The following is a 19,267-nucleotide window of genomic DNA, read 5'->3' as shown; positions in this document are numbered from 1 at the left end:
GGGGGGGGGGGGGGGGGGGGGCGAGACGAGTGGGGAAGGAGGGGGCCACGGTGGGGAGTGAGGTGGGCAGCTGCACCTTCCCTGCAGCCCCTCCTGGGGGGGGTCTCTCTGGCTTCCGTTCGCATCCTATCGTCCACGTGTGCCCCCCATCCCCGCGGGCTCTCTGGGCTGGGGGGCCCGTAGGAGCTCAGTGCTTGCCTTTCCCTGTTGTCTCAACTCTCCCCACGGCCCCGGGGCCACCAGTCGCTTCCCCAGCTCTCCTCCGCTGGTGCGCTCCCCCTTCCTCCTCACCCCTGTCAGCAGCCCCCCAGGAAGGCAGGGCGTCTTTAGGGTCCTGGTGCCACCCCACCTGGGCACGGCTCCTGGAGACCCTCTCTTCTGCCCCTGGAGCCTGCCTTCCCCCTTTCACCTCCGACCGGGCTTGCACCTTGCTCAGACACTTCCCCACTGCTGACCCCACAGCGCCCAGCCGCCCCAGCCTTCAGCGGCCTCAGGTTCTCTGTCCTCACCTCTCAGTCAGGAGACCGCCCACCGCAGGCAGGGAGGGGTCTCTCCTCTTGGGAGTCTCCTCCTCCGAAGGCCCCGCCGGCCTGGGAGCACAGGCCCCTGCTCCCAGAGGCTGTTCTGGGCTGTGGGCCTCCTCCGGGCTGCACGGACCCTGGCTTCTCCGTGTGTGTGTGTGGGGGGGGGGGCGTTGCGTCACCCTGGCTCCCGGCTCACTTTCCAGGGTTGCTTCTGGGCGGTGCCAGCTCATCTCTGTCCCTGCAGCACTGAGGACAGAGAGCGCGGCGGCGCCCCTGGGCTCGGCTGCAGTGTTCTCCTGCTTTAGCAGCTGGTTGCCGAGCCTTCAGAGGTGGTTAGCCCTCTCCTGGAGCCTGTGGAGCACCGAGAGGGGAAAGTGTTCATGCCCGGGAACAAGGTCCTTTTGCACCTCAACCTCATCCGTATGTTTGCCGAGCACCCCTGTCGTCCTCCCCCAAGGCCACCTGGGCCCCGTGCAGCCGGGGGTGGGCGGCCCCGACTCCATGGAGCAGAACACGGTTGCGCCCCAGCTGGGCATCCTGAGGGTGGAGGCCGTTGTCCCGCACAGGGCTTGGGGTGAGAGCAGGTCAGGCGAGAGTCGTGGGAGGGAGGACAGAGGCAGGAAGGCCAGAGGGGGAGTCAGAGGAGTGAGGGGAAGGGGCGGGGGGCCACCTGGGCCGCTCCCCCCACCAGGAAACCGCATCACCGAGGTGGGGCTGGAGGGCTTCCTGGCCACCGTGCAGCACCAGGCCCAGTTCTCCAAGTCCAAGAGCGCGGCCAAGGGCCCCGTGGGGCTGCTCTGCCTGTCACTGGCGGTGAGTCAGTCCCCTGCTCCCAAGCAGGTCTGGGGGCTCCCTCATGCCTTTCCCACAACCACCTCCACCGCTCTTGCTGCTGGACCAGCAGCGATGACCACCGCGCCTTTTCTCCGTGTCCCCTGCCCCGCCCCACCCTGTCCCGTCCAACTGTCTCCTCCCAGGGGGGCTGATCCATATCCCTTTGTCGTCTGTCACCTTCCTTTCTCTCCTTCAGAAAAACTGCTTCTCCCCGCAATGTCCCACGTACACCATGATCCAGGAGCTGATGCTGCCAAGGGACCCCGTCAGTAAGGCCAAGCCCAGGGAGGAGGAAACCACGGCTTCCTCCACCTAGCCCCTCCCCCTTCTTCCACAGCAGCTCTGCTCCCGGTGGGCTGGGCTGGCCTCCCTGGGGCAGAGCTCCAGTCCTTAACAAACTATCATCACTGTACTTTCTTTTCCCCTTGTGGTTGTCTGAAAACCGAGAACTACACGGAACGTTTGGACTGAGTCTGTTCATGTCACGTGGCCTGAAATGGCTGGAGGGCTTCGCAGCTCTGCTGGGGATGCAATTGGGCCCTCCAGCAGGGGCAGCCGCGGGCGGGGCACGACGCTCCCGCCTCTTCCCTGCCTCCTCGGCCCGTGCTTCGGCTCTCTGCCTGAGCTCCCCGTAGGACAGGGGACGCGTCAGGGTCCGCGTTCAGCCTTTGGTCTCAGAGGCAGGCGGCGGGAAGACCGGGATTGTAAGCCACCCGCACAGGCCCAGCAGAGGGGATGCAGGTGGGGCGGACGGTGGGGCTCGGGCTCCACCACTCCAGGCCCCCACCTCTTCTGCGTCTGCCTGTTGGGCCCAGGCATCTGGTCACTTTGGAGGAGACGGGGACTCAGCTAAGGAATGCAGAGTTGGCAGGCTACTTCAGAGAGGGGAGAGGGTGCAAAGTCTCTCCGCATTAGCGGAGTGAAGGCCAAGCACCACGAAGCCCAATACCTTTGCCAGATGTTGGCAGTTTGAACCCAGCCCTGGCGGCAGGTGGGCCGGAGGAGCCTGGCGAGCGGGGGGCCTCCCCTGAGACACCTATGGACGGGGCCCAGGGAGTACGGGGCTGGCCTCTGGAGAATTTCCAGAAGCGTCCCTTCTGTCTTGGCATATCCCCTGGGCCCATGGATATCCGCTCTCCTTGCCCCAAACTCCCGCTCTGCAGGGCTCTGCGGGGCTCAGGCCTCTGTGCCTCTGGGCACCAGGCTGCTGAGGAATGCGGGTCGCCCCCCCCCCCCCCCCCGCCCCCAGCACACTGCAGGCCTCTGGGGGGAGTGCCCGTGACTCTAGGCCCATGGCACGTGCCAGGTCTGGGAGGGAGCACAAGACAGAGCCGAAGGGAGTCTGTCCCCTGGTCCATCAATGAAGGCAGAGAGGCAGGAGGTCGGGGGACGCGGCTTCCGGGGGAGCTGTCAGGGCTGGTGCGACAGAGTGGAGGATGGGACCGGTGAGGGCCGGCCAGGCCTTTGACGCGGCCCTCCCTGTTTTGTCTTTTAAAGTTCTGGGGCTCATGGAAGGCAGCTGCTGAGGTCCCCCCACTCTGGGTCCACTGCCTGTTCCGATGCCATGGGTTCTGTGTCTCTTCCCGCTTCGGCCCTGGGGCTGTGTAACTTAGTCTGCCCGACGGCGGCGCAGTGAGCACACGTCACATGTCGGGAGCTCTGGGGGGCGTCTCTGGCCACAGTGGGGCCCGGGGGCTTGATGTCAGGGGTGGGGGCTGCCTTCTGTGTCCTCCACCCAATCCTGAGAACCACCACAGTATCTTTTGTCTGAGCAGTTCCAGAAATCACACGCACACCACCACAGTTGAAGAATATTTAACTTTTCTTAAAAAAAAAAAAAAAAATCTTAACCATGAGAGAGAAAATAAAAGAGTATACATTATTTTAACAGGAAAACAGTCATTTCCATCTCTATATTTTATATATTATATATATATTTATATATATGTATATATACACCTAGCACAGTGTGTGGGAAGGGGGCTGCCATGGGGACAGGGGCCAATACTGCCGGTGGCCCCTGGGGATGGTCCTGGGTTAATGTGGGGACTCCAGCATTCAAACCCCCTGCCCCACCTCCTGGGCCCAGTTTTCAGGGCCGTACCTGATACACTGGTTTTCTCTAGGGAGAGGGTGGGGAAGGGTGGACAGAGGTGGGGGCAGGAACTCCCCCGAAGAGGACAAGTCCTGGCAGGGGGAAGAAGCTCTCAGCTAGGGCCACAGAGGCTGGGCTCTCAAGCCAGGTGGGCCAGGACACCTTCCTGCCCCTGGGCGACCCGGTGCGCAGGTCTGGCTTGGGCCCTGACCCCGGAGCCGCCTGTTAACTAGGAGATGCGAGCTGGTCCTCTGGACCTGCCTCCGGCACCCCAGGAACACAAACAAAACAGGTCGAAGTTATTTACAAAGCGAGATGCACATACAGTACATACATATTTATAGGAAACCAAAGTGACAAAGAAGGCAGAGGCGGAGGTACCCCACACCTCAGCCCTGGGGTCCTGTGGAGAAAAGGAGGGAGGAAGAAAGTGCATTGACACAGAGACTCCTTCTATCCCCTGTGTGTCTGGGGGGCCTTTCAGATGCAGTCAGCATGCTCAGGAGAGGCCTGGGGGGCTGCAGGGAGAGGAAGACACTGAAACTTGACCGGGACCTGAGCAGACCAAGCGACACGTGGGGCGCCCCCAGGGTCTCCGCTAGACCCGTCCTCCACGGCCTCCACCGCAGGGAGGAGGTCCGGACTCCCACAGCCCTGTGCCCCTGCCTCAGGCCAGTCCCCAGAGGAGTGGGGACAGTCACAGTCCTGGGGACGAGGCTGCGTGCGCCGTGCTGTCTTCCAGGAGGGTGTCGGAGCCTATGAGGCAGCAGGAGCCTAGTGAGGAGCTGGCCTTGGGGGGGGGGGGGCACCCCCAGCCTCCCCCCAAACACCCCCCCTCCGCGTTCGGGCTCATGAGAGCACCTCCTCCCGTGCATCCACCTGGAGCACCCATCCGGGGTCTCTCATGGGGCGTGCCGCACCCCACTCCGGTTCTGTCAGCCCCCCGCCCCTGGGCAGCTGCGTGCTGGCCCACTCATTAAGAGCAGGTTTTAGGTGGGACACCATCTCCCTGGTTCATTATCTCTCTAATCCAAGGAAGGGTTCCCATTTTTAGGGGAGCTTCTGTGGGGTTTCCCTGAAGATCCCTTTCTGAAGCTGAGGGTGTGATTTAACTGCACTCGGGGGGGATGAGGACCCCCGCCCGCCCCCCATGGGTACCCAGAGGACATCGCTGTGCTCACCGTCCTCCGAGCACGGCCCTGGCTGGTGGCCATCCCTGGAGTCGGAGGCCAGGGCTTCCCTGGCTGGAGGTGACAAGGAGCTGTCTGTCCATCTAGCCGCCTCCGTGGGGAAACTGCCCACAGGCGTGGTGCCGCCCGACGACTCTCCCGCGAGGGACCTGAGCAGCTCTCTGTGGGCCAGCTCCATGTCCTGGGAGAGCAGCAGGGGAACGTCTGACCTTGGCCCTGTGTGGCAGGGCCCTGGGGGAGGGGCCAGGCCGCCGCTCCCTCTCCGGGCCCAAGGGTGGCTCTGTGCTCCAGGGTGGCTGTGGGGAGAGACCCGGCCGGAGGGCATGCCTCCCTCGTGGGGCGATGGCTCTTGGGACAAGGGGCTGAAGGCCCCAAACGCCCCCCCCCCCGGCCCACCCACCTTGAGCCTGTTGAGTTTGACGGTGAGCTGCTCGATGGTGCGGAAGATGCTGCCCACGTCCCTGAGGACCAGGCTGGACGGGGAGCGGCTGGGGTGCCGGAGACCTCCACTGCCTCCCCGAGGCTGCCAGGGAGGGAGGCCGTCGGGCTGGGAGGGCTCGGTGCTGGAGTCCAGGGGTCCTGCCGGCATGCTGACATAGAAGCAGTTCCCTGCCCCCGGGCAAGAGAAGGACGTCAGGAGGCAGATACAGAGGAAGTGGGAACCACCTCCCAAGCCCCCAGTGCTCCCCACACCGACCCGGGGGGCTGGGGATGCCATCCTGCGGACAAGCTCAGCTCATGCTGGCCTCACGCTGCCCACCCGTCCCTGAAAGGCCCTCCTTCTCCAGAAAGCCTTCTCGATGGCCCTTCTGCTCAGCTTGGCCTATGCGGGAGGGAAGATGCTCAGTGGTGGAGAGTAAGGAGACGGGAGCACCTCCCAGTCCTTGAAGGAGTCGAGAGGGCAGCTGGTGGGAAAATGAGCACAGGGAGGCTCCTTCACATCTGCCCCATCTCAAGCTCTGCCACGAGCCTCCACACAGCGCCCTGCCCCCCTGCCGTCTCCTGCAGGATCCCACAGGCCCCTGGGCTCACACGGGGTCAGCCACGGCGGGAGGGGAGGGGAGACACCAAGAACGTGGGGCTCCGGGCCCCTTGCACCTCCCGACCCTGTCTCAGGACTCAGCACCAACTAGTGTCCCGACTAGCGCCCGGGGCTCTCCCCTGGGGTCCAGAGGATGCACAGGGGAGCGCCCTGTGACTGCAGGCAGGGGTCAACTCCCAAAGCCTGGCTCTGCCCCCCACAGGCCCCACACTCCAACCCTGGCCTGGTTCTGGCTCCAAGGGGAGATCGTTACCAGCTGCCTCTGCTCCGCCTTCCACTTCAGGTGGCTCAGGCCCTGACTGGCCGCTCTCTGGGGGCACAGCCTTGCTGCCCACCACCTCAGCTGCACCAGCCGCCACCAGCCGCCGACACCACCAGGGAGAGCAGAGACCAGGAGAGCAGGGAAGGGGAGGAGGGAGCAGGGGAGGGGAGGGGGGAGCAAGGGAGGGGAGGAGGGAGCAGGGGAGGGGAGGGGGGAGCAAGGGAGGGGGGAACAGGGGAGGGGAGGGAGCAGGGGAGGGGGGAGCAGGGGAGGGGAGGGAGGCAGGGGAGGGGAGGGAGGCAGGGAAGGGGAGGGAGGCAGGGAAGGGGAGGGGGAGCAGGAAGGGGAGGGGGAGCAGGGGAGGGGAGGGGGGAGCAGGGGAGGGGAGGGAGGCAGGGAAGGGGAGGGGGGAGCAGGAAGGGGAGGGGGAGCAGGGGAGGGGAGGGAGGCAGGGGAGGGGGGAGCAGGAAGGGGAGGGGGAGCAGGGGAGGGGAGGGGGAACAGGGGAGGGGAGGGGAGGGAGAGCAGGGGAGGGGAGGGGGAACGGGAGAGGAGGGGGATCAGGCAGGGCAGGCAAGGGGGGAGCAGGGGAGAAGTGGGGGGCAGGAAGGCAGGCGAAGACAGCAGGGGGAGAAAAAGAAGGGACAACAAAGTGAACACAGGTCGCACTGAAGACGCCCAGGGGGCTGCAGAAAAGCTGTCCACCGGTTCACCGAAGGGCAGAGAAGAAAGGTCAGTTCCCAGAAACCAGGAGAGGGGGCGCCTCGGGCAGACAGGGCGAGAAGTGCAGCAGAGGACGGGACCCCACCCTGGCCCCCCGGGAGCACCTGCTTCACTCCATCCTTCCCGTCGGGGGACCCCCCTCCCTCGGCTCACTGCTTTGCCCAAAGCCATCTGGAGCCCCCATCCCAGCTGCTCCTGGCTCTTCTGGCTTTGACGCGGCCCATGGCCTCCCCCGGCCACGTTCGGCTGGCCACGCACCCTCCCGGCTTGGTGGTGTGGCCCTCCCATGCCGCTGGGGCCCTCGGCGAGGCTGCGAGCATCTGCCCCGTGTCGGGTGTGAGCCCCCCCGGGAGAGCCACAGTTTCCTCAGGACACCGGTGGACAAGGCAGTGCTGACGTCCTCAGGCTACGGTCACGTTCAGGGTCACACAGACGCTAGGGGACGGGCTCTAAAGTCCGGTGGTCCGACCCCAAAGCCTCTGTGCAGTGTCAGCGTCCCCTCCCAGGCCCCGGCGCGAGCCTCTGCCCACACAGCCGGGAGGACGAGGCGTCCAGAAGACTCGCCTCCACCTGGTGAGCCTGTCTCGTCAGGACGTCCCGATTTACTTTACCTTTTCTCACGACTTTGTAACTTCCTGCTGCCTTGGTGCTTGAGGCCTCTTCCTCCGGGTTCCTGTCCAGCTCGGGAGACTCCCAGACCCCAGAATTCCTGGCCCGGGGGGGCAGCCGCTCCAGGGGGCATAGAGCTGTGTCGTCCTGCTCTGGTCCTTCAACTGCAGGGGGGGCGCACCGCGGGGAGCCGCGGCCCGCGGGGTGACAGGTGCCGCTCACGAGAGACGGTGTAGGGGTGAGGTCGTCCTCGAGCTCGCCGGCGGGCTGTGCTTCCGGGCGGTGACCTGGCAGCAGGCTCCACAGGATCAGGTGCCGCAGGCTCTCCACTGGAGGAGAAAGAGGAGGCTGGCTTCCCTGGCACGGGGCCCGGGAGTGCTGCTCCCCCCGCCGACTCCCAACGTCACAGGGCGGAGCCGGTGGTGGGGACAGGGGGTCACCACGGTCTCCTCCAGGAGGTGCAGGGAGAGCCCTCCGGCAGGTGGAGGCTGCAGATGGAGGCTGCAGCTGTCAGCCAGTGCACCGGGGCCGCCGGGCCTGCAGGCACTCACCGTCTTCCAGGGCTGAGTCGGCGAGCCCGTCCAGGAACAGAGGAACGGGGAGGGGCAGGAGGATGGGGTCTCTCGTCCGGCCGCCCCTGTTCTCTCCATCCAGGGCTGCAGAGGGGTGAGGCAGGGCACCCAGCTCCTCCTCTAGGCTGCCCTCCTGCTCAGGATCCTCCAGCAGGGCCGGGTGCTTCCCCTTGGCCCTCGGCTGGGGCCCAGTGCCTGCTGCGGATGGGAGGGCAGCGTGAGGCAGGGGAGGGAAGGCACGTGGGGGCCGACCCCATGCCTGGCTCTGGATTCGAGGGGCTAGAACCCTGACTGATTCATTCCACGGATGTTTACTGAGCACCTACTACGGCCAGACACCATCCCAGGCTCTTGGCATACACCAGAAATAAAACAAGGATCCCCGCCCACGTGGAGCTTAAATTCTGGTCAGGAGACACTCAGTGAGCTCTCTGAGAAACACAGGTGGGCAGTGCTGTGGGAAAGCAGAGTGCAGGCCGGGGGTGGGGGTGGGCGGGAACGCTCTTTACACCGCCAATGGAGAGCCAGAGAAAGCACAGACCCGGAGAGGGCAAAAAAGGGACCCAGATGTGGAGCCCGCCAGGAGATTTCTCTCTAAACCCAAGGTCCTACGTTCTTCCCTGGAGAAACTCTCAATGAGATTCCTGTGTGGGACCCCTCGCCCTCCGCCAGCCCCATCCCAGGGACGGTGTCCCACGGGCATGTCATTCTCCACGGAAACCCCCAGCTGCAGAAAGCAGGGGCCCCTGGACTCCACCCCACTGCCCTTCTCCCTCCACGGCCAAATACCTGTCCCCAGAGAGCCAGGGTCGGAACCTCCATCCAAGTGAACTCATCTATACTCACTCAGGTCCGTTCTCCTTCCCCTCCTGGACCCCCTTTTCTCCCTCACTTCTCTGTTCTTATCCAAACCTCACACTGCTGGCCCTGATGGCCTCTCCCATCACCCCCCGACTTGTCCTACCAACACTGGACCAGGGGGTTCCCGCAAAGACAGTTAAGGGGACATACCTCCGGGCACCTCCCCGGGCTCTGGTTCACTGTGGAACACTTCTGAGCCATCCAGCCGGACCCTGAGGGAAAAAACCACCAGAGGTCACCCGCCAGGCTTCTGACTCTCTGCCAGCCAGGAAGGCTGAGGTCTTGGGTGCTCCCTGGCCTCCTGCGTCAGAATGGGCAGTGAAGGCAGGTCTGTAAAGGGAGGTGTGAGGCTTCGGCACCTGCCGTCAGTCGGCAACCTAGGGGGAAGGGTGGATGCCAGCCAGCTTCTCCTGGTCCCGATGGTGTACCCCGCACCCCACCTCAGGCGTGGTCTCCAGGACAGGCAGGTGGGGGGAGAGCACACGGGACAGAGGGCAGGGGTGTGAAGGGCTCAGAGGCAGCAAACAGGTGGCCTACAGTGGGGATGACCAGGGCCCGTGGGTGAGCACCTGCTGGGTGTGGGGCTCTGGTGCGCTGGCTCCTGGGCACCTGGGGGTGGGGGATGGACGAGCGCGGGGGCAGCTCCCGGGTGCCGGGTGGCGTTCCGCACGGCCTCCTCCAAGAGCTCCATCCATCTGTGGCTCGGCAGGAGCAGAGAGGACTGGTGGTGAGGACGAGGCCGGGGCGTGCCCCCCCCCCCCCCCCCCCGCTGCCAGCCGCCTGCAGGCACCCCGCCCCGCACCGCCCAGCGGCTCCCGTGGTGGCGCGGGACTGGCCGCCACATGCCACGGAACACTGGTCCTCTGCTGTGCTCTGGGCTAGGCACGGTCTAGTTCCTCGACTCCTCCACACAAAGCCCGAGAGGCAGCAAGACCCACCCTCCACAGAGGGGTCCTGACCCTGAGACACCGTCCGACTCAACCAGTCTGTGGTCTGAGTCACGCCCCCTCATCGGCCGCCGCGAGGGAACACGGGGTGGGTGGGTGACTGCCCTGGAGGTGGGAGTCCGCCAGGAGCACATGGATGGAGGGAACTTGGAGGGGAAGGAGGACCCCGAGGGCAGGGAGCGGGAAGAAGCGAGAAGAGCAAGGAGCGCTGGCGACACTGGACTCAGGCAAGGACGGTGGCCCCGGAGCCCCCTGCACCTGCCCTGTCCCCGCCGGCCCGCGCCCCGCTCACGGTGCACCGCTCATACACACCGCCCTGGCCCCAAGGGGATGGCAGCTACACGTGGCCCCTCAATTCTCACGTGTTCTTGTCTGACGATGTCAGTGCCACCAGCTCGTAGATCTGGGGGGGGCCCAGCTTCGAGGTACAGATGATGAAGAAGGCCCGCTTGTCTGTGTGGGGAAGAGGGGGGGAGGGTCGGCGGGGGCGGCAGAGGCCGACAGCAGCCTCGGAGCCCTGACCCTCCACTTGGGACAAGGACCGCGGCAGGACACGCACCGGGTCAGCGGACCATGCGAGACCCACCGCCGGGACAGCACTCGTGTGTCCCCTTCACAGCCACCCCCCTGCCTCCACTCCTAGCAGTGAGGGTGGGAGGGCCAGGGGGTTCGAAGCCCATCACCGCCCGCAACCCCCGGAGGCAGGGCGGGCATCGCCCCGAGGAAGAGACAGAGACAGTGAGCCCAGGGCCCTTTCCTGCCTCTGTCCCCCCGGGGCTGCCCCCCCATCCCGGGCCACATCTTCCGGCTCAGGGGGTCCGTGAGGGAGTGGGGAGCGTGGCCTCCAGGCTGCCGCCCCCCCACCCCCCCAACCGTACCTGTGGCCACGGAGCGGATGAGCACGGCGTTGAGCTTGAGCACGGGGCTGAAGGTCTGCTTGCTGTCTGAGGAGCCTGCGGCCGTTTTGCTGTGACACTTGAGTAGCAGCTTCTCGTCCTGCTTCTGCAGCAGCACCAGGAGATCCTCCAGCAGCAGCACGTGGAGGTCTGCGGGGGGCACGCCGTCAGGAGCCCCCGGGCCACGCGGGGCCGGAGGCCGTTGGGCAGTCTGCCCCCACCCCCCCGTGGCCCCCTGGGTGTGCGCCCCAGTTCCCGCACACCTACCCAAGCTCTTATCCTTGCTGATCCTCCAGGTCAGGGGCCCCTCGTGGACCATCCTTCTCGCTGTAAGGTCCAGGCTCTGTAGGGCGACACCATCCATCCATCCATTCATTCAACTGCATGCGAGAACCGTCCATGCGCCAGATGCCTGGCGGAGGAGCTGGGGGCCAGTGGCCAACAGGAGGCGGACTTTGCTCTGACGCTCCTGTCGGGCCTCCCCCCACCCAACCCCGTCTTATACCCACCCCCAGCACCTCCGGTTCCAGCGTCCAGTCCCGCTGCTGGGGCTGTCTGCCTGGGTGTGTGCGGGGTCCCGCCGGGGCACCCCGTCCCAGACCGGCCCATGCCGCCTGCTCCGAGTCCCTCCCGGCCCCGGCTCTGCTCCCAGGGGTGCCCCAAGTGGGTGTGGGGGGCTGGCCGTGCTGGGCCTCCCACCTTGAACTCTGCCGCCAGGGGGTTGCTGGCCCTCTCCAAGGACGTGGTGTCCAGGCGCTTCTGGTAAGCCTCCAGCCGGTGCTGGTTCTCTGTCTGCTTCACCGCTTCGTTCACATACTTGAGGATTTCCCGGCACTGGTCCCGCGCCCGGCAGAGCTTCTCGTGCTCAGAGGTGCCACCTGCCAAGGGGGCAGAGGTGGCGGTTGGGGCTCCTGCCTGGGAAGCCTGTCGGAACCCGCCGTGCCTGGCAAGCCGGCAGGCACGGGCACAGGGCCGCCGCCTTGGCCTCATTGAAGACCTCGAATGGAAGGGTCCCTGTCACTGAGGGTCCTCGGTTCCAGACTGCTGCTCTCTGAAGACACCGACAGTTCTTGGGAATTGCCATCTGGACCACAACCAGCCCCAGGGACACAGAGGAGGCCCGGGGGCAATGACGGCCTCTGGGGTGCCACTCCATACCCGAACGCCAGCGCCCCAAATTCAAGGGCACGGAGGCATGCTCAGGACCCCAGGGGGCTGTACTTTTGGGCACCGCACAGAGGCGGTGTCCAACAGGGGGACGGATGGGCGCTGAATGCAGCTCGGCCCCGGTGTGGGACCATGGTCACAGGGGAGTCCCTGCGTGCACCCGGACACTACCATCAGATCTGCCCTGGGGCCACACGCAGGCTGGAGCGGCCCTTCCCTCCTCCCGCGGCCGAACACCTTGTCTTCTTCCTCAAAGCCCAGGAACAATCACTTTCTTTGAGACTGACTCTAACAAGGCCAGGACGAAGGCCCTGAAGACCAAAGGAGGTCAGTGCCAGAGCGAGGTCTGAGTGGGGCTGTGTCCCCCGTGCCCTACCGTCTGTGTGCTTGAGGACGCTCTCCAGCAGCAGGGGATACTTGGTGAGCCGCTGTATCTCCGAGATGATTAGGTCTCTGAGTTGCAGCCGCCGGCACTGAGGGTGGCTCTCAGCCTCCTGGACGGACAGCAGTCAACCTGGTCAGGAGCTGGCCGACAGGCGCGGGGCCCGGAGGGGAGGGAAAATCCCACGTGGGTCCTGACCCCAAAGGGTAACTCCTTAAATGTTTAGGGCAAGGCAGGTAGGGGCAGGGAGAGAATCTAAGGAAGGGACGTGGCCAGACAGGCACCACTGAGTAGCCGCCGTGCCCATTTTACGGACAAAGAGGCAGACATCCGCCTACAGGCCCAAGGGTACTAGGAGGTGAATGGGGCCTTCTGACCGCAAATCGGCGCTCGTTTCAGGGAGTGGCGGTCTGTCTCGAGAGTGGGCATGGGCCAGTGTTTCTGAGGCAGTGGCATGGGGCGTGGGGCATGGGTGGGTGTGGGGAGGCGCTGGGCTACCCCCCAGAGTGGAGGAGAGGCCAGCGCGCCTGCCCCGGCGGGGGGGGGGGGGGGCAGGAGGGCCGTCCAGGAGGTCTCCGGTGACCCTGGCTCACCTTCCTGGCCGTGGACGCACCTGCATGAAGAGCTGGAAGCGGCTCTCCTTGCGCTGCTTGGTCTTGATGAGCCCCAGGGCGATGGACTGGTAGGAGCAGAACTGGGCAGCCACCTGCTGGAGCTCCTCCCGGGCAGGGCCGTCGAACTGTGGCACAAGGGACACCGCCCAGGCGTCGCACCCCTGGCCACCATGCCATCCTCCACCACTCCTGCCGCCACGGGAAAGGGGACCCGTCTCCTCCCGGCGTACCCGAGCCAACATGAGATCACCGATGTCTTTGATAATGGGGCCCTCCTCCCGGAGCTTCCTCATGGCCTCGCACCAGGAATCTGGGGCAGAGAGAAGGGACACACAAGGAATCTGGGGTGGCGCTGCGCTGCCGGGCCCTCCACGACCAGAGGGGGGGGGCTTGTGGCAGCAGTGCTGGGAGGGGGAAGGGTCTGGCGAGGGGGGGATGCTGGTTTCTGGGCCAGGGAGAGCTGGTGAGGGTCGTCTGCTCAGGGAGGCCCTGGCGTGGGGGCGGACCGGGGACAGAGACCCGAAGGCTAGCTGGAGTGTGTGTGTGTGTGTGTGTGCGTGTGGCGGGGGGGGACAGCGGGCGGGGAGGGTGAGCCCCTCACTGTGGATTTCGATGAGCTCAGGCAGGTTGGGGAAGAGCCGGGCCAGCTCGTCCCGGGGCATCAGGTTCTCCTTCTTCATCCGCTGGTAGAAGATCAGGTCGAGGACCCGGAGCGTGCGCAGGTGGGAGGCTTCCGTCACAAACAGCTCTAAGCGCGGTGTTGCAGGACGGGGGGAGGACAAAGCAGGGGAGGTCAGCAGGTAGCCCAAGTGACGACCGTCACCCCAAACCCCCTCACTTCTGAGGCAATGGAGCACTGGTGTCTGAAGGTCCGGCAACACAGCCACCCCCCGGGCAGGAACGGTGACGCGGACCTGAAGGTCCGGCAACACAGCCACCCCCCGGGCAGGAACGGTGACGCGGACCTGAAGGTCTGGCAACACAGCCACCCCCCGGGCAGGAACGGTGACGCGGACCTGGTCTCGTTCCCGCCCGACTTACTCCCCACTGAGTGCAAGGTGCACACCCTCACCGTTGATGACCTCCTGCCGGTCAATCTCCCTCTGGCTTAGCCCGGCCACCACGTCCTTGCCCACTGTGTGCTGCCAGTTCTGGGCATCCAGCTCTGGCTCCAGGTCCGACAGCTGGCCCAGGTCATCCTCCAGGAGGTGGGGGAGGAGGGCATCTGTGCAGAAGCCCAGGCTGGGGGACTCAATGCTCCTGGGGCAAAGGGGGCAGCTTCATGAGGAGGAAGGACACACATGAGGGGTTTGTGCCCCCCGCCTGCCCCGTGCCCATGGGAAACCAGCGGCTGTGGAGACGAGATGCACGCCCCCCCAGCTGCTCACGGGTGGGAGCGCGCGGCTGGGGCGCCTCACTCACCTGCGGCCCATTTTGGGGGTGAAGGGAGGGGTTGGGTTCTCCAGAGACCTGTGGAGAGAAGTCAGCTCTCATCACCCGCTGTCCCCCTGCCCCGGCCCCGAGGCCCCCCGGCTGCCCGAGCCCCCCCCAGCTGCCCGAGCCCCCGCCACCTGGTGGAGAGGCTGGAGGCAGAGGACGAGGCTGACTGGTGGAGGCGGGCGGCCTCTGCGGCCGCATCCATATCCACATCACTGCGAGAGCGGGGCACGTTCTCTGCCTTCCGGGACCGCTTCATCTCTTCCCGGCCCTTCAGGCTCTCAGAGCGGCCCAGGCGGATCTCTGAGCGGGAGCTGGGGGAGCAGGGCAAGAGACCCCGGGGTCTTACAGTCTGAACGGCTATTAACTGCTGCCCTGACTCAGGGGTCCTCCCCCCGCCCCTGCAGGGCCTGAACTTCCCAGGGACAACTCCCGCCGCTGCCCTACAATCTCCCGCCTCTGCTCAGCCTCCCATCCTCCCCGTGACCCATCAGGAAGGTGAAATCTGGGACCAACAGACCAGACTTGTGCTGTGTACAGACGCCAAAGACCCCACACCCGCCAGGACAGCTGTGGACACCAGAGGCCCTGCTCCTGGGCCGTGTGCTGGCCAGTCCCTCTCGCCCTCGGCTCCGGAGCAGGTCAGCCCCCGCCGTGGACTCCGCTCTCCTTTTATAGGACTTCCTCCCAGGGAGGTGTAGGGGCCACCCTCTCACTGGCAGGCCTGGTGGGAAGTCTACCCACCGCCGGGCTCCGGCTTCAGCTGCGGCGTGGGGTCTCCCGGTCCTATCCTGTAGCGCACTTCCTGGCTTGCACTACCCCTCCTGGGGGCCGGCTGGCTCGGGGGGGGGGGGGCCTGGCTCCTGACTGGCAGGAAGCTGCCCCCCGGCAGCCATGTCTGGCCACCGTGTGTCTCTGGGCCTTGAGAGCCTGATGGCCGGTGCCACTCCTGTCTGCGCCCTGCAGAGCACGGTGACAACGGCACCTCTGACCCTGGCTGCCCCCGGATGGTGCCTCCCTGCGCAGCCCTGCTGACATCATCACTTACGTACATCCCACCCTGCACGTAGGACCATGGGCGGCCTGGAGAGCGCGGCAGGCTGCCACAGAGGAGCCAAGCGGCTCGGTCTCTGTTCACTGCGTCTCTCTGAACTGCCCAGGACCCAAGTGCAGCCGCCCCGGGGTCCTGAGGGTTGGAAGCCCCGCTGCCATCTCCTCAGAACACCCCCTGCGGCCTGCTAGAGCGCCTCCGACCGAGCCTGCCAACAGCACCCGCACCAGTGTCCACAACGGGCCGCCCGGCGAGCTCCTGCACTGAGCCTCCCAGTCCCCATGGGTGAGGAGCGGGGGGCACACCCTCCGCTGGGCCCCAGGCCCTAGAACACTGCCTTCTGGAACTGCGGGCCCCTTTCATCTGCCAACCCCTGCCCCACGGTGCTGCTGAGAGGGCCGGCAAGCTGACCATGGACTCAGGAGCCTGGTGAGTGCCTCAGGGCCCGGTTCGTTACCTGGCAACTTCAAGAACATAAGTTTGCAAAAGGCCTCACCTTGTTCTCAAAATGTTGATGTTATGTCTATATGACCATTCGTTTGATGCAACCTTGACATCAGGCCTACACGTCACATACTTTATACGTTTAGTTCACTCGCTAATATTAGAACCCAATCTGTCAGCTCAGGACACACGTAACCTTCCTCTTCCCTTAAACCTCTGTCTGTTCTCACTACGGCAGTCTTCACGCACGCACGCAGCTTAGGGGCTCACTACGAGCAGGAGTGACCTTGTGCGGGCAGGAACGGCAGACTCACGGTGTGATGATGGTTTTGGAGGTAAGATGGGTGACTACCCAGGCCGTTCCCCGGTGAGTGGGTGCACGCCCGCTCAGGGGCTCAGGCTCGGGTGCACACGTGTGTTATTTCTGCACACGCGGGACCACGGGGACTACGGCTCGAGGGTGACTGAAGGGATGTGCTCGGAACTTTCCGACCACAGGTGGTTTTCACTGAGAGCTGGCTGGAGAGTGTGAGACAGGATGGAACTGCTGTCCCACCACGGTCGAGAGCAAGTCCAAGAGCACATTTCCAGCCAGAGAAGGGTTCTCACTAGAACCTGGCCAAGATGGACAACATGCTTGCAGACCCCTCTTGTTCTTGAGAGGAGAAGAGCGGTTTGCTCCGACATGGCAGAACCCCATCTCCAGCGCTCTTCCTCACAGGCGCCACAACCGTCCTTCTGTGACCTCGCTATTTCCCAGGACCTCCCCCTGCCTCCCTGCCCCATGGTCTTTCTGACCTTGTCACCTCCGGTGTTGGGACTAGCTGCTCTATTCCAGCACAGACGCTGCCTAGTAGCCCAGGTGAACTGGAGCAAATGCTAAGGGCAAGCAGTCCCTGGGCTGGGAGGTCAGGGGCCGAGCTCCGTCCTCCACTGGCCTGATCGCCAGCACACAGCGTGTCCTTTCCTGATGAGCCCCAGGCGGGGAGGCTGGGGGAGCGGTTGCGAGGTCTGCAGTGGAAACCTTATGGTCTAGGGGAGTGGACGAGGCAGCTGGGATCAACGCTGGCTGCAGACCCAGCCTGGGCTCCCCTCCTCGGGGAGGTGGCACCTGGCCCCCCTCACCTGTCGCTCTCCAGCAGGTCCTCAGGGAAGCTTCCGGTGGACAGCCGCTGCGTCCCAGGCTCTGGGGCATCATACGGCTGGTTGTTCTCAAAGTGCTGAATGATGTTCCTCACGTTGCCTGGTTTGACTGGAAGCAGAAAGATAATGAAGGGTACTCTGCTTTCTGTTCAGGGATGGTGTCCCAGGACCCTCGCTCCCACCTCGCCCAGAAGAGAGCAATGAGCAAGCATAGATGACAGCAGCACTGGGCACAGAACCCGGAGACGCGGTGCTCGTCCTCTGGACTAGCTCCTGGTCCTCTCCCACTGATGTACAGAGCGGCCCGGGTGGCCACTCTCCCTCTCACATGTTTCTTGTTCAAAGAAACAGAGGGCAAGTAAGAAAGTCAAAAGGCTCATGTGATGCTCTGCAGAGGGGCTCTCCTCAAAGACAGTGAGCTCAGCTCCAGGGACCTCAGAACAGGAGCTGGGCTCCCAGGGCCGATGGGCCTGAGACCAACAGCAGAGCGAGGGGGGCTGGGAGGCGGGCGAGGCCCTGATCCTACCCACACTAACTGGGGTCCCACCTACGAAAACGCACAAATCTCCCCAAATAGCCAAACTCAGGTTTTGTAAGAAAGCGTCCAGGCCAGAGGAAGTAGGACTAACTATCCTTTGGGCAGGCAGCTGGGGTAACAGTTTCACAGAACTGCGTGAGAGGGGGCTGTAAGGATGTGTTCGGATGAGGGGCTGCTACCGTCACCCCCACTCTGGGGACCAGGGCCACATCCGCCTGACCCAGGGTCAGCTATGCGACCACAGCCTGAGCGGTGCTGCTGGGCGACGGTGTGGGGCCCAGGAACACCCCGGGACAGGCGGCCATCAGCTGAGCCCCCACTCCCCTCCTGTGGGCCACGTGTCCTTGGCATGTAGCTGCACCCCGGTGAGGGGCGGGCGTTGTCTGGCAGCGAGCATAATTGAGTCAGGGTAACGGGAAAAACAGGTAGGAAGGAGCACAATTTGTTAAAACGAGCCCATTTTTCACTGGTGTCCTCTATCCTCCGTCCTCTGTTCTCCAGATGACAGGGAAACGAGAGAAGTAAACTCCATGTTATTAACAATCAGATACGGTCACTGCTAATCAGGGGTGACAAACTGATCACCCCAAATGGTCCAGTGCTCAGTGCTGGGGCATCTACCTCTGGGGGTGTGTGGCCTTCAGATGTGGATGCAGACTTTTCTGATATCCCGGGAACTCGAGAACACCAAACCCAATCCCTAAACTACTGTGGGAAGCTCTAGCTCGCGGAGCTGGTGGACGCCCAGGCCCCTCCCCTCCCCGGGCTAGGGCAGCTTGGTGGGCCGCTCACTCTCGGGCAGGGCGGATGGGAGGGGGTGTGTGGAAGAACTAAGGGCCTGGGAGTCAAGACCGTTCTTTTATTTTTCCACTGTCTCATAGGCCTTTTCTCAGAATTTGAAAGTGTTTCTAATTTAAAACAGCATAACGGGTTTAGGAAGTTAAAACTTTGAAATAATTTTGAAAATCATTATTTTCTGCCATCACTTTACATAAAATGATTTCTAGCGACTGGACAAGTTCCTGATTGCATCCTATAGCTCTTTCTCCACAGACCCACTGCAAAACTAGACGGTAACAGTCACGTGACTGTATTCGCGGCGGGGGGGGGGGCCCCGCACCCACAGCACCTGGGCTCACCCGCCTGGAGGCGCTCAGCCTCTTGGGGTTGACGCGGAGAACGTGGTTTTTCTGTGCTCAGAGCCTAACGTGCACGGTGGGGGCATTCCCCCTGACCCTCGCAGTTAACGCGGTGTGGCCCACGTTCAGGGTCAGGGGCAGGGAGGGGCCACACCGGAAGGCTTAAGCAGAGCAGGTGACAGACAATAAAAGGCCTCAGAGAACCGTTACAGACCGCTGTCTACTAAAGAAAGCCCGCATAATCCTCAAAAATGAGGATTTCGGTTATTATTTCAATGGAAACAAAAATGTGAGGAGCTCGTGCGGGACGTGGCCTCCCGCGTGCACACAGAGCCCCGGACCTTCCAAGGAAGGGAGGGAGAGAAAGAGCAGTGCCCGGGGAGGGCCGTGTCACAGGGCCGGTGGGGCAGCAAGGACGGATGGACGGGCGGAGGCGACGGATGGACGGAGGAGGGGGCGGACAGGCAGAGGAGGAGACACAGACTTGAGAGATGGAAACTCAAAGCTAAAGCAAAGAAAAACCCACAGAAAATGGTCCTTTTACCTTCCACAGGGGACAAGGGAATATGAAATGCTAAAAGAAAACAAACAAAAACAAAAGTAAACCATGAAAAGTCAAATTAATGTTTCAAGACTCAAAACAAAACTTACATCAAGCTGGAAAATGAAAAGGTAGTGGCAAAACTCAGGTCTGACAGAGAAGAGTCCCCCCCAAGCCCCCACCCCACCGGCAGGCAGTTTCAGAAAAGGCTGCTGGCCCACCCCAGGGCCCTTCCCAGATTCCCAAGACTCATGCT

General features: G+C 63.9%; 2 protein-coding genes across 15 annotated transcripts in view; one reads left to right on the top strand and one right to left on the bottom strand.

The window, feature by feature from the left end:
* LRRC71 (leucine rich repeat containing 71) overlaps positions 1–3,084 on the top strand; it is an 11,936-nt gene extending 8,852 nt beyond the window's left edge. For 6 of the 10 annotated variants that reach the window (XM_073888620.1, XM_073888626.1, XM_073888625.1 and 3 more), the window contains 3 exons: positions 830–944; positions 1,216–1,337; positions 1,555–3,084. In XM_073888620.1, coding sequence (XP_073744721.1) covers positions 830–944; positions 1,216–1,337; positions 1,555–1,674 — 357 coding nt within the window. In that variant the 3' untranslated portion in view covers positions 1,675–3,084. Of the gene's footprint in view, positions 1–768; positions 945–1,215; positions 1,338–1,554 lie in introns of those variants that run through there. The other 4 variants (XM_025858963.2, XM_073888619.1, XM_073888621.1 and 1 more) reach the window with 3 other exon arrangements.
* A 691-nt stretch (positions 3,085–3,775) lies between these two features.
* ARHGEF11 (Rho guanine nucleotide exchange factor 11) overlaps positions 3,776–19,267 on the bottom strand; it is an 82,356-nt gene continuing 66,864 nt past the window's right edge. For 3 of the 5 annotated variants that reach the window (XM_073888614.1, XM_073888615.1, XM_025858743.2), the window contains 21 exons: positions 19,015–19,044; positions 16,776–16,902; positions 14,290–14,469; positions 14,141–14,188; positions 13,791–13,978; positions 13,320–13,466; positions 12,949–13,028; positions 12,718–12,843; positions 12,099–12,216; positions 11,255–11,433; positions 10,823–10,898; positions 10,538–10,705; positions 10,022–10,112; positions 9,282–9,407; positions 8,863–8,924; positions 7,831–8,049; positions 7,282–7,608; positions 5,939–6,028; positions 5,044–5,252; positions 4,635–4,824; positions 3,776–4,209 (listed from right to left, as the gene is read on the bottom strand). In XM_073888614.1, the coding sequence (XP_073744715.1) occupies positions 4,151–4,209; positions 4,635–4,824; positions 5,044–5,252; positions 5,939–6,028; positions 7,282–7,608; positions 7,831–8,049; positions 8,863–8,924; positions 9,282–9,407; positions 10,022–10,112; positions 10,538–10,705; positions 10,823–10,898; positions 11,255–11,433; positions 12,099–12,216; positions 12,718–12,843; positions 12,949–13,028; positions 13,320–13,466; positions 13,791–13,978; positions 14,141–14,188; positions 14,290–14,469; positions 16,776–16,902; positions 19,015–19,044 (2,840 nt within the window). In that variant the 3' untranslated portion in view covers positions 3,776–4,150. The remainder of the gene's footprint in view (positions 4,210–4,634; positions 4,825–5,043; positions 5,253–5,938; positions 6,029–7,281; positions 7,609–7,830; positions 8,050–8,862; positions 8,925–9,281; positions 9,408–10,021; positions 10,113–10,537; positions 10,706–10,822; positions 10,899–11,254; positions 11,434–12,098; positions 12,217–12,717; positions 12,844–12,948; positions 13,029–13,319; positions 13,467–13,790; positions 13,979–14,140; positions 14,189–14,289; positions 14,470–16,775; positions 16,903–19,014; positions 19,045–19,267) is intronic. The other 2 variants (XM_073888616.1, XM_073888617.1) reach the window with 1 other exon arrangement.

Source organism: Callorhinus ursinus, unplaced genomic scaffold (genome assembly GCF_003265705.2).
Source record: "Callorhinus ursinus isolate GAN/ISIS: 27379988/994484 unplaced genomic scaffold, GSC_fseal_2.0 scaffold92, whole genome shotgun sequence".
NCBI lineage: Eukaryota > Metazoa > Chordata > Mammalia > Carnivora > Otariidae > Callorhinus > Callorhinus ursinus.
The sequence above is the reverse complement of the archived record's forward strand: the minus strand, read 5'-3'. Positions and strand labels throughout refer to the sequence as shown.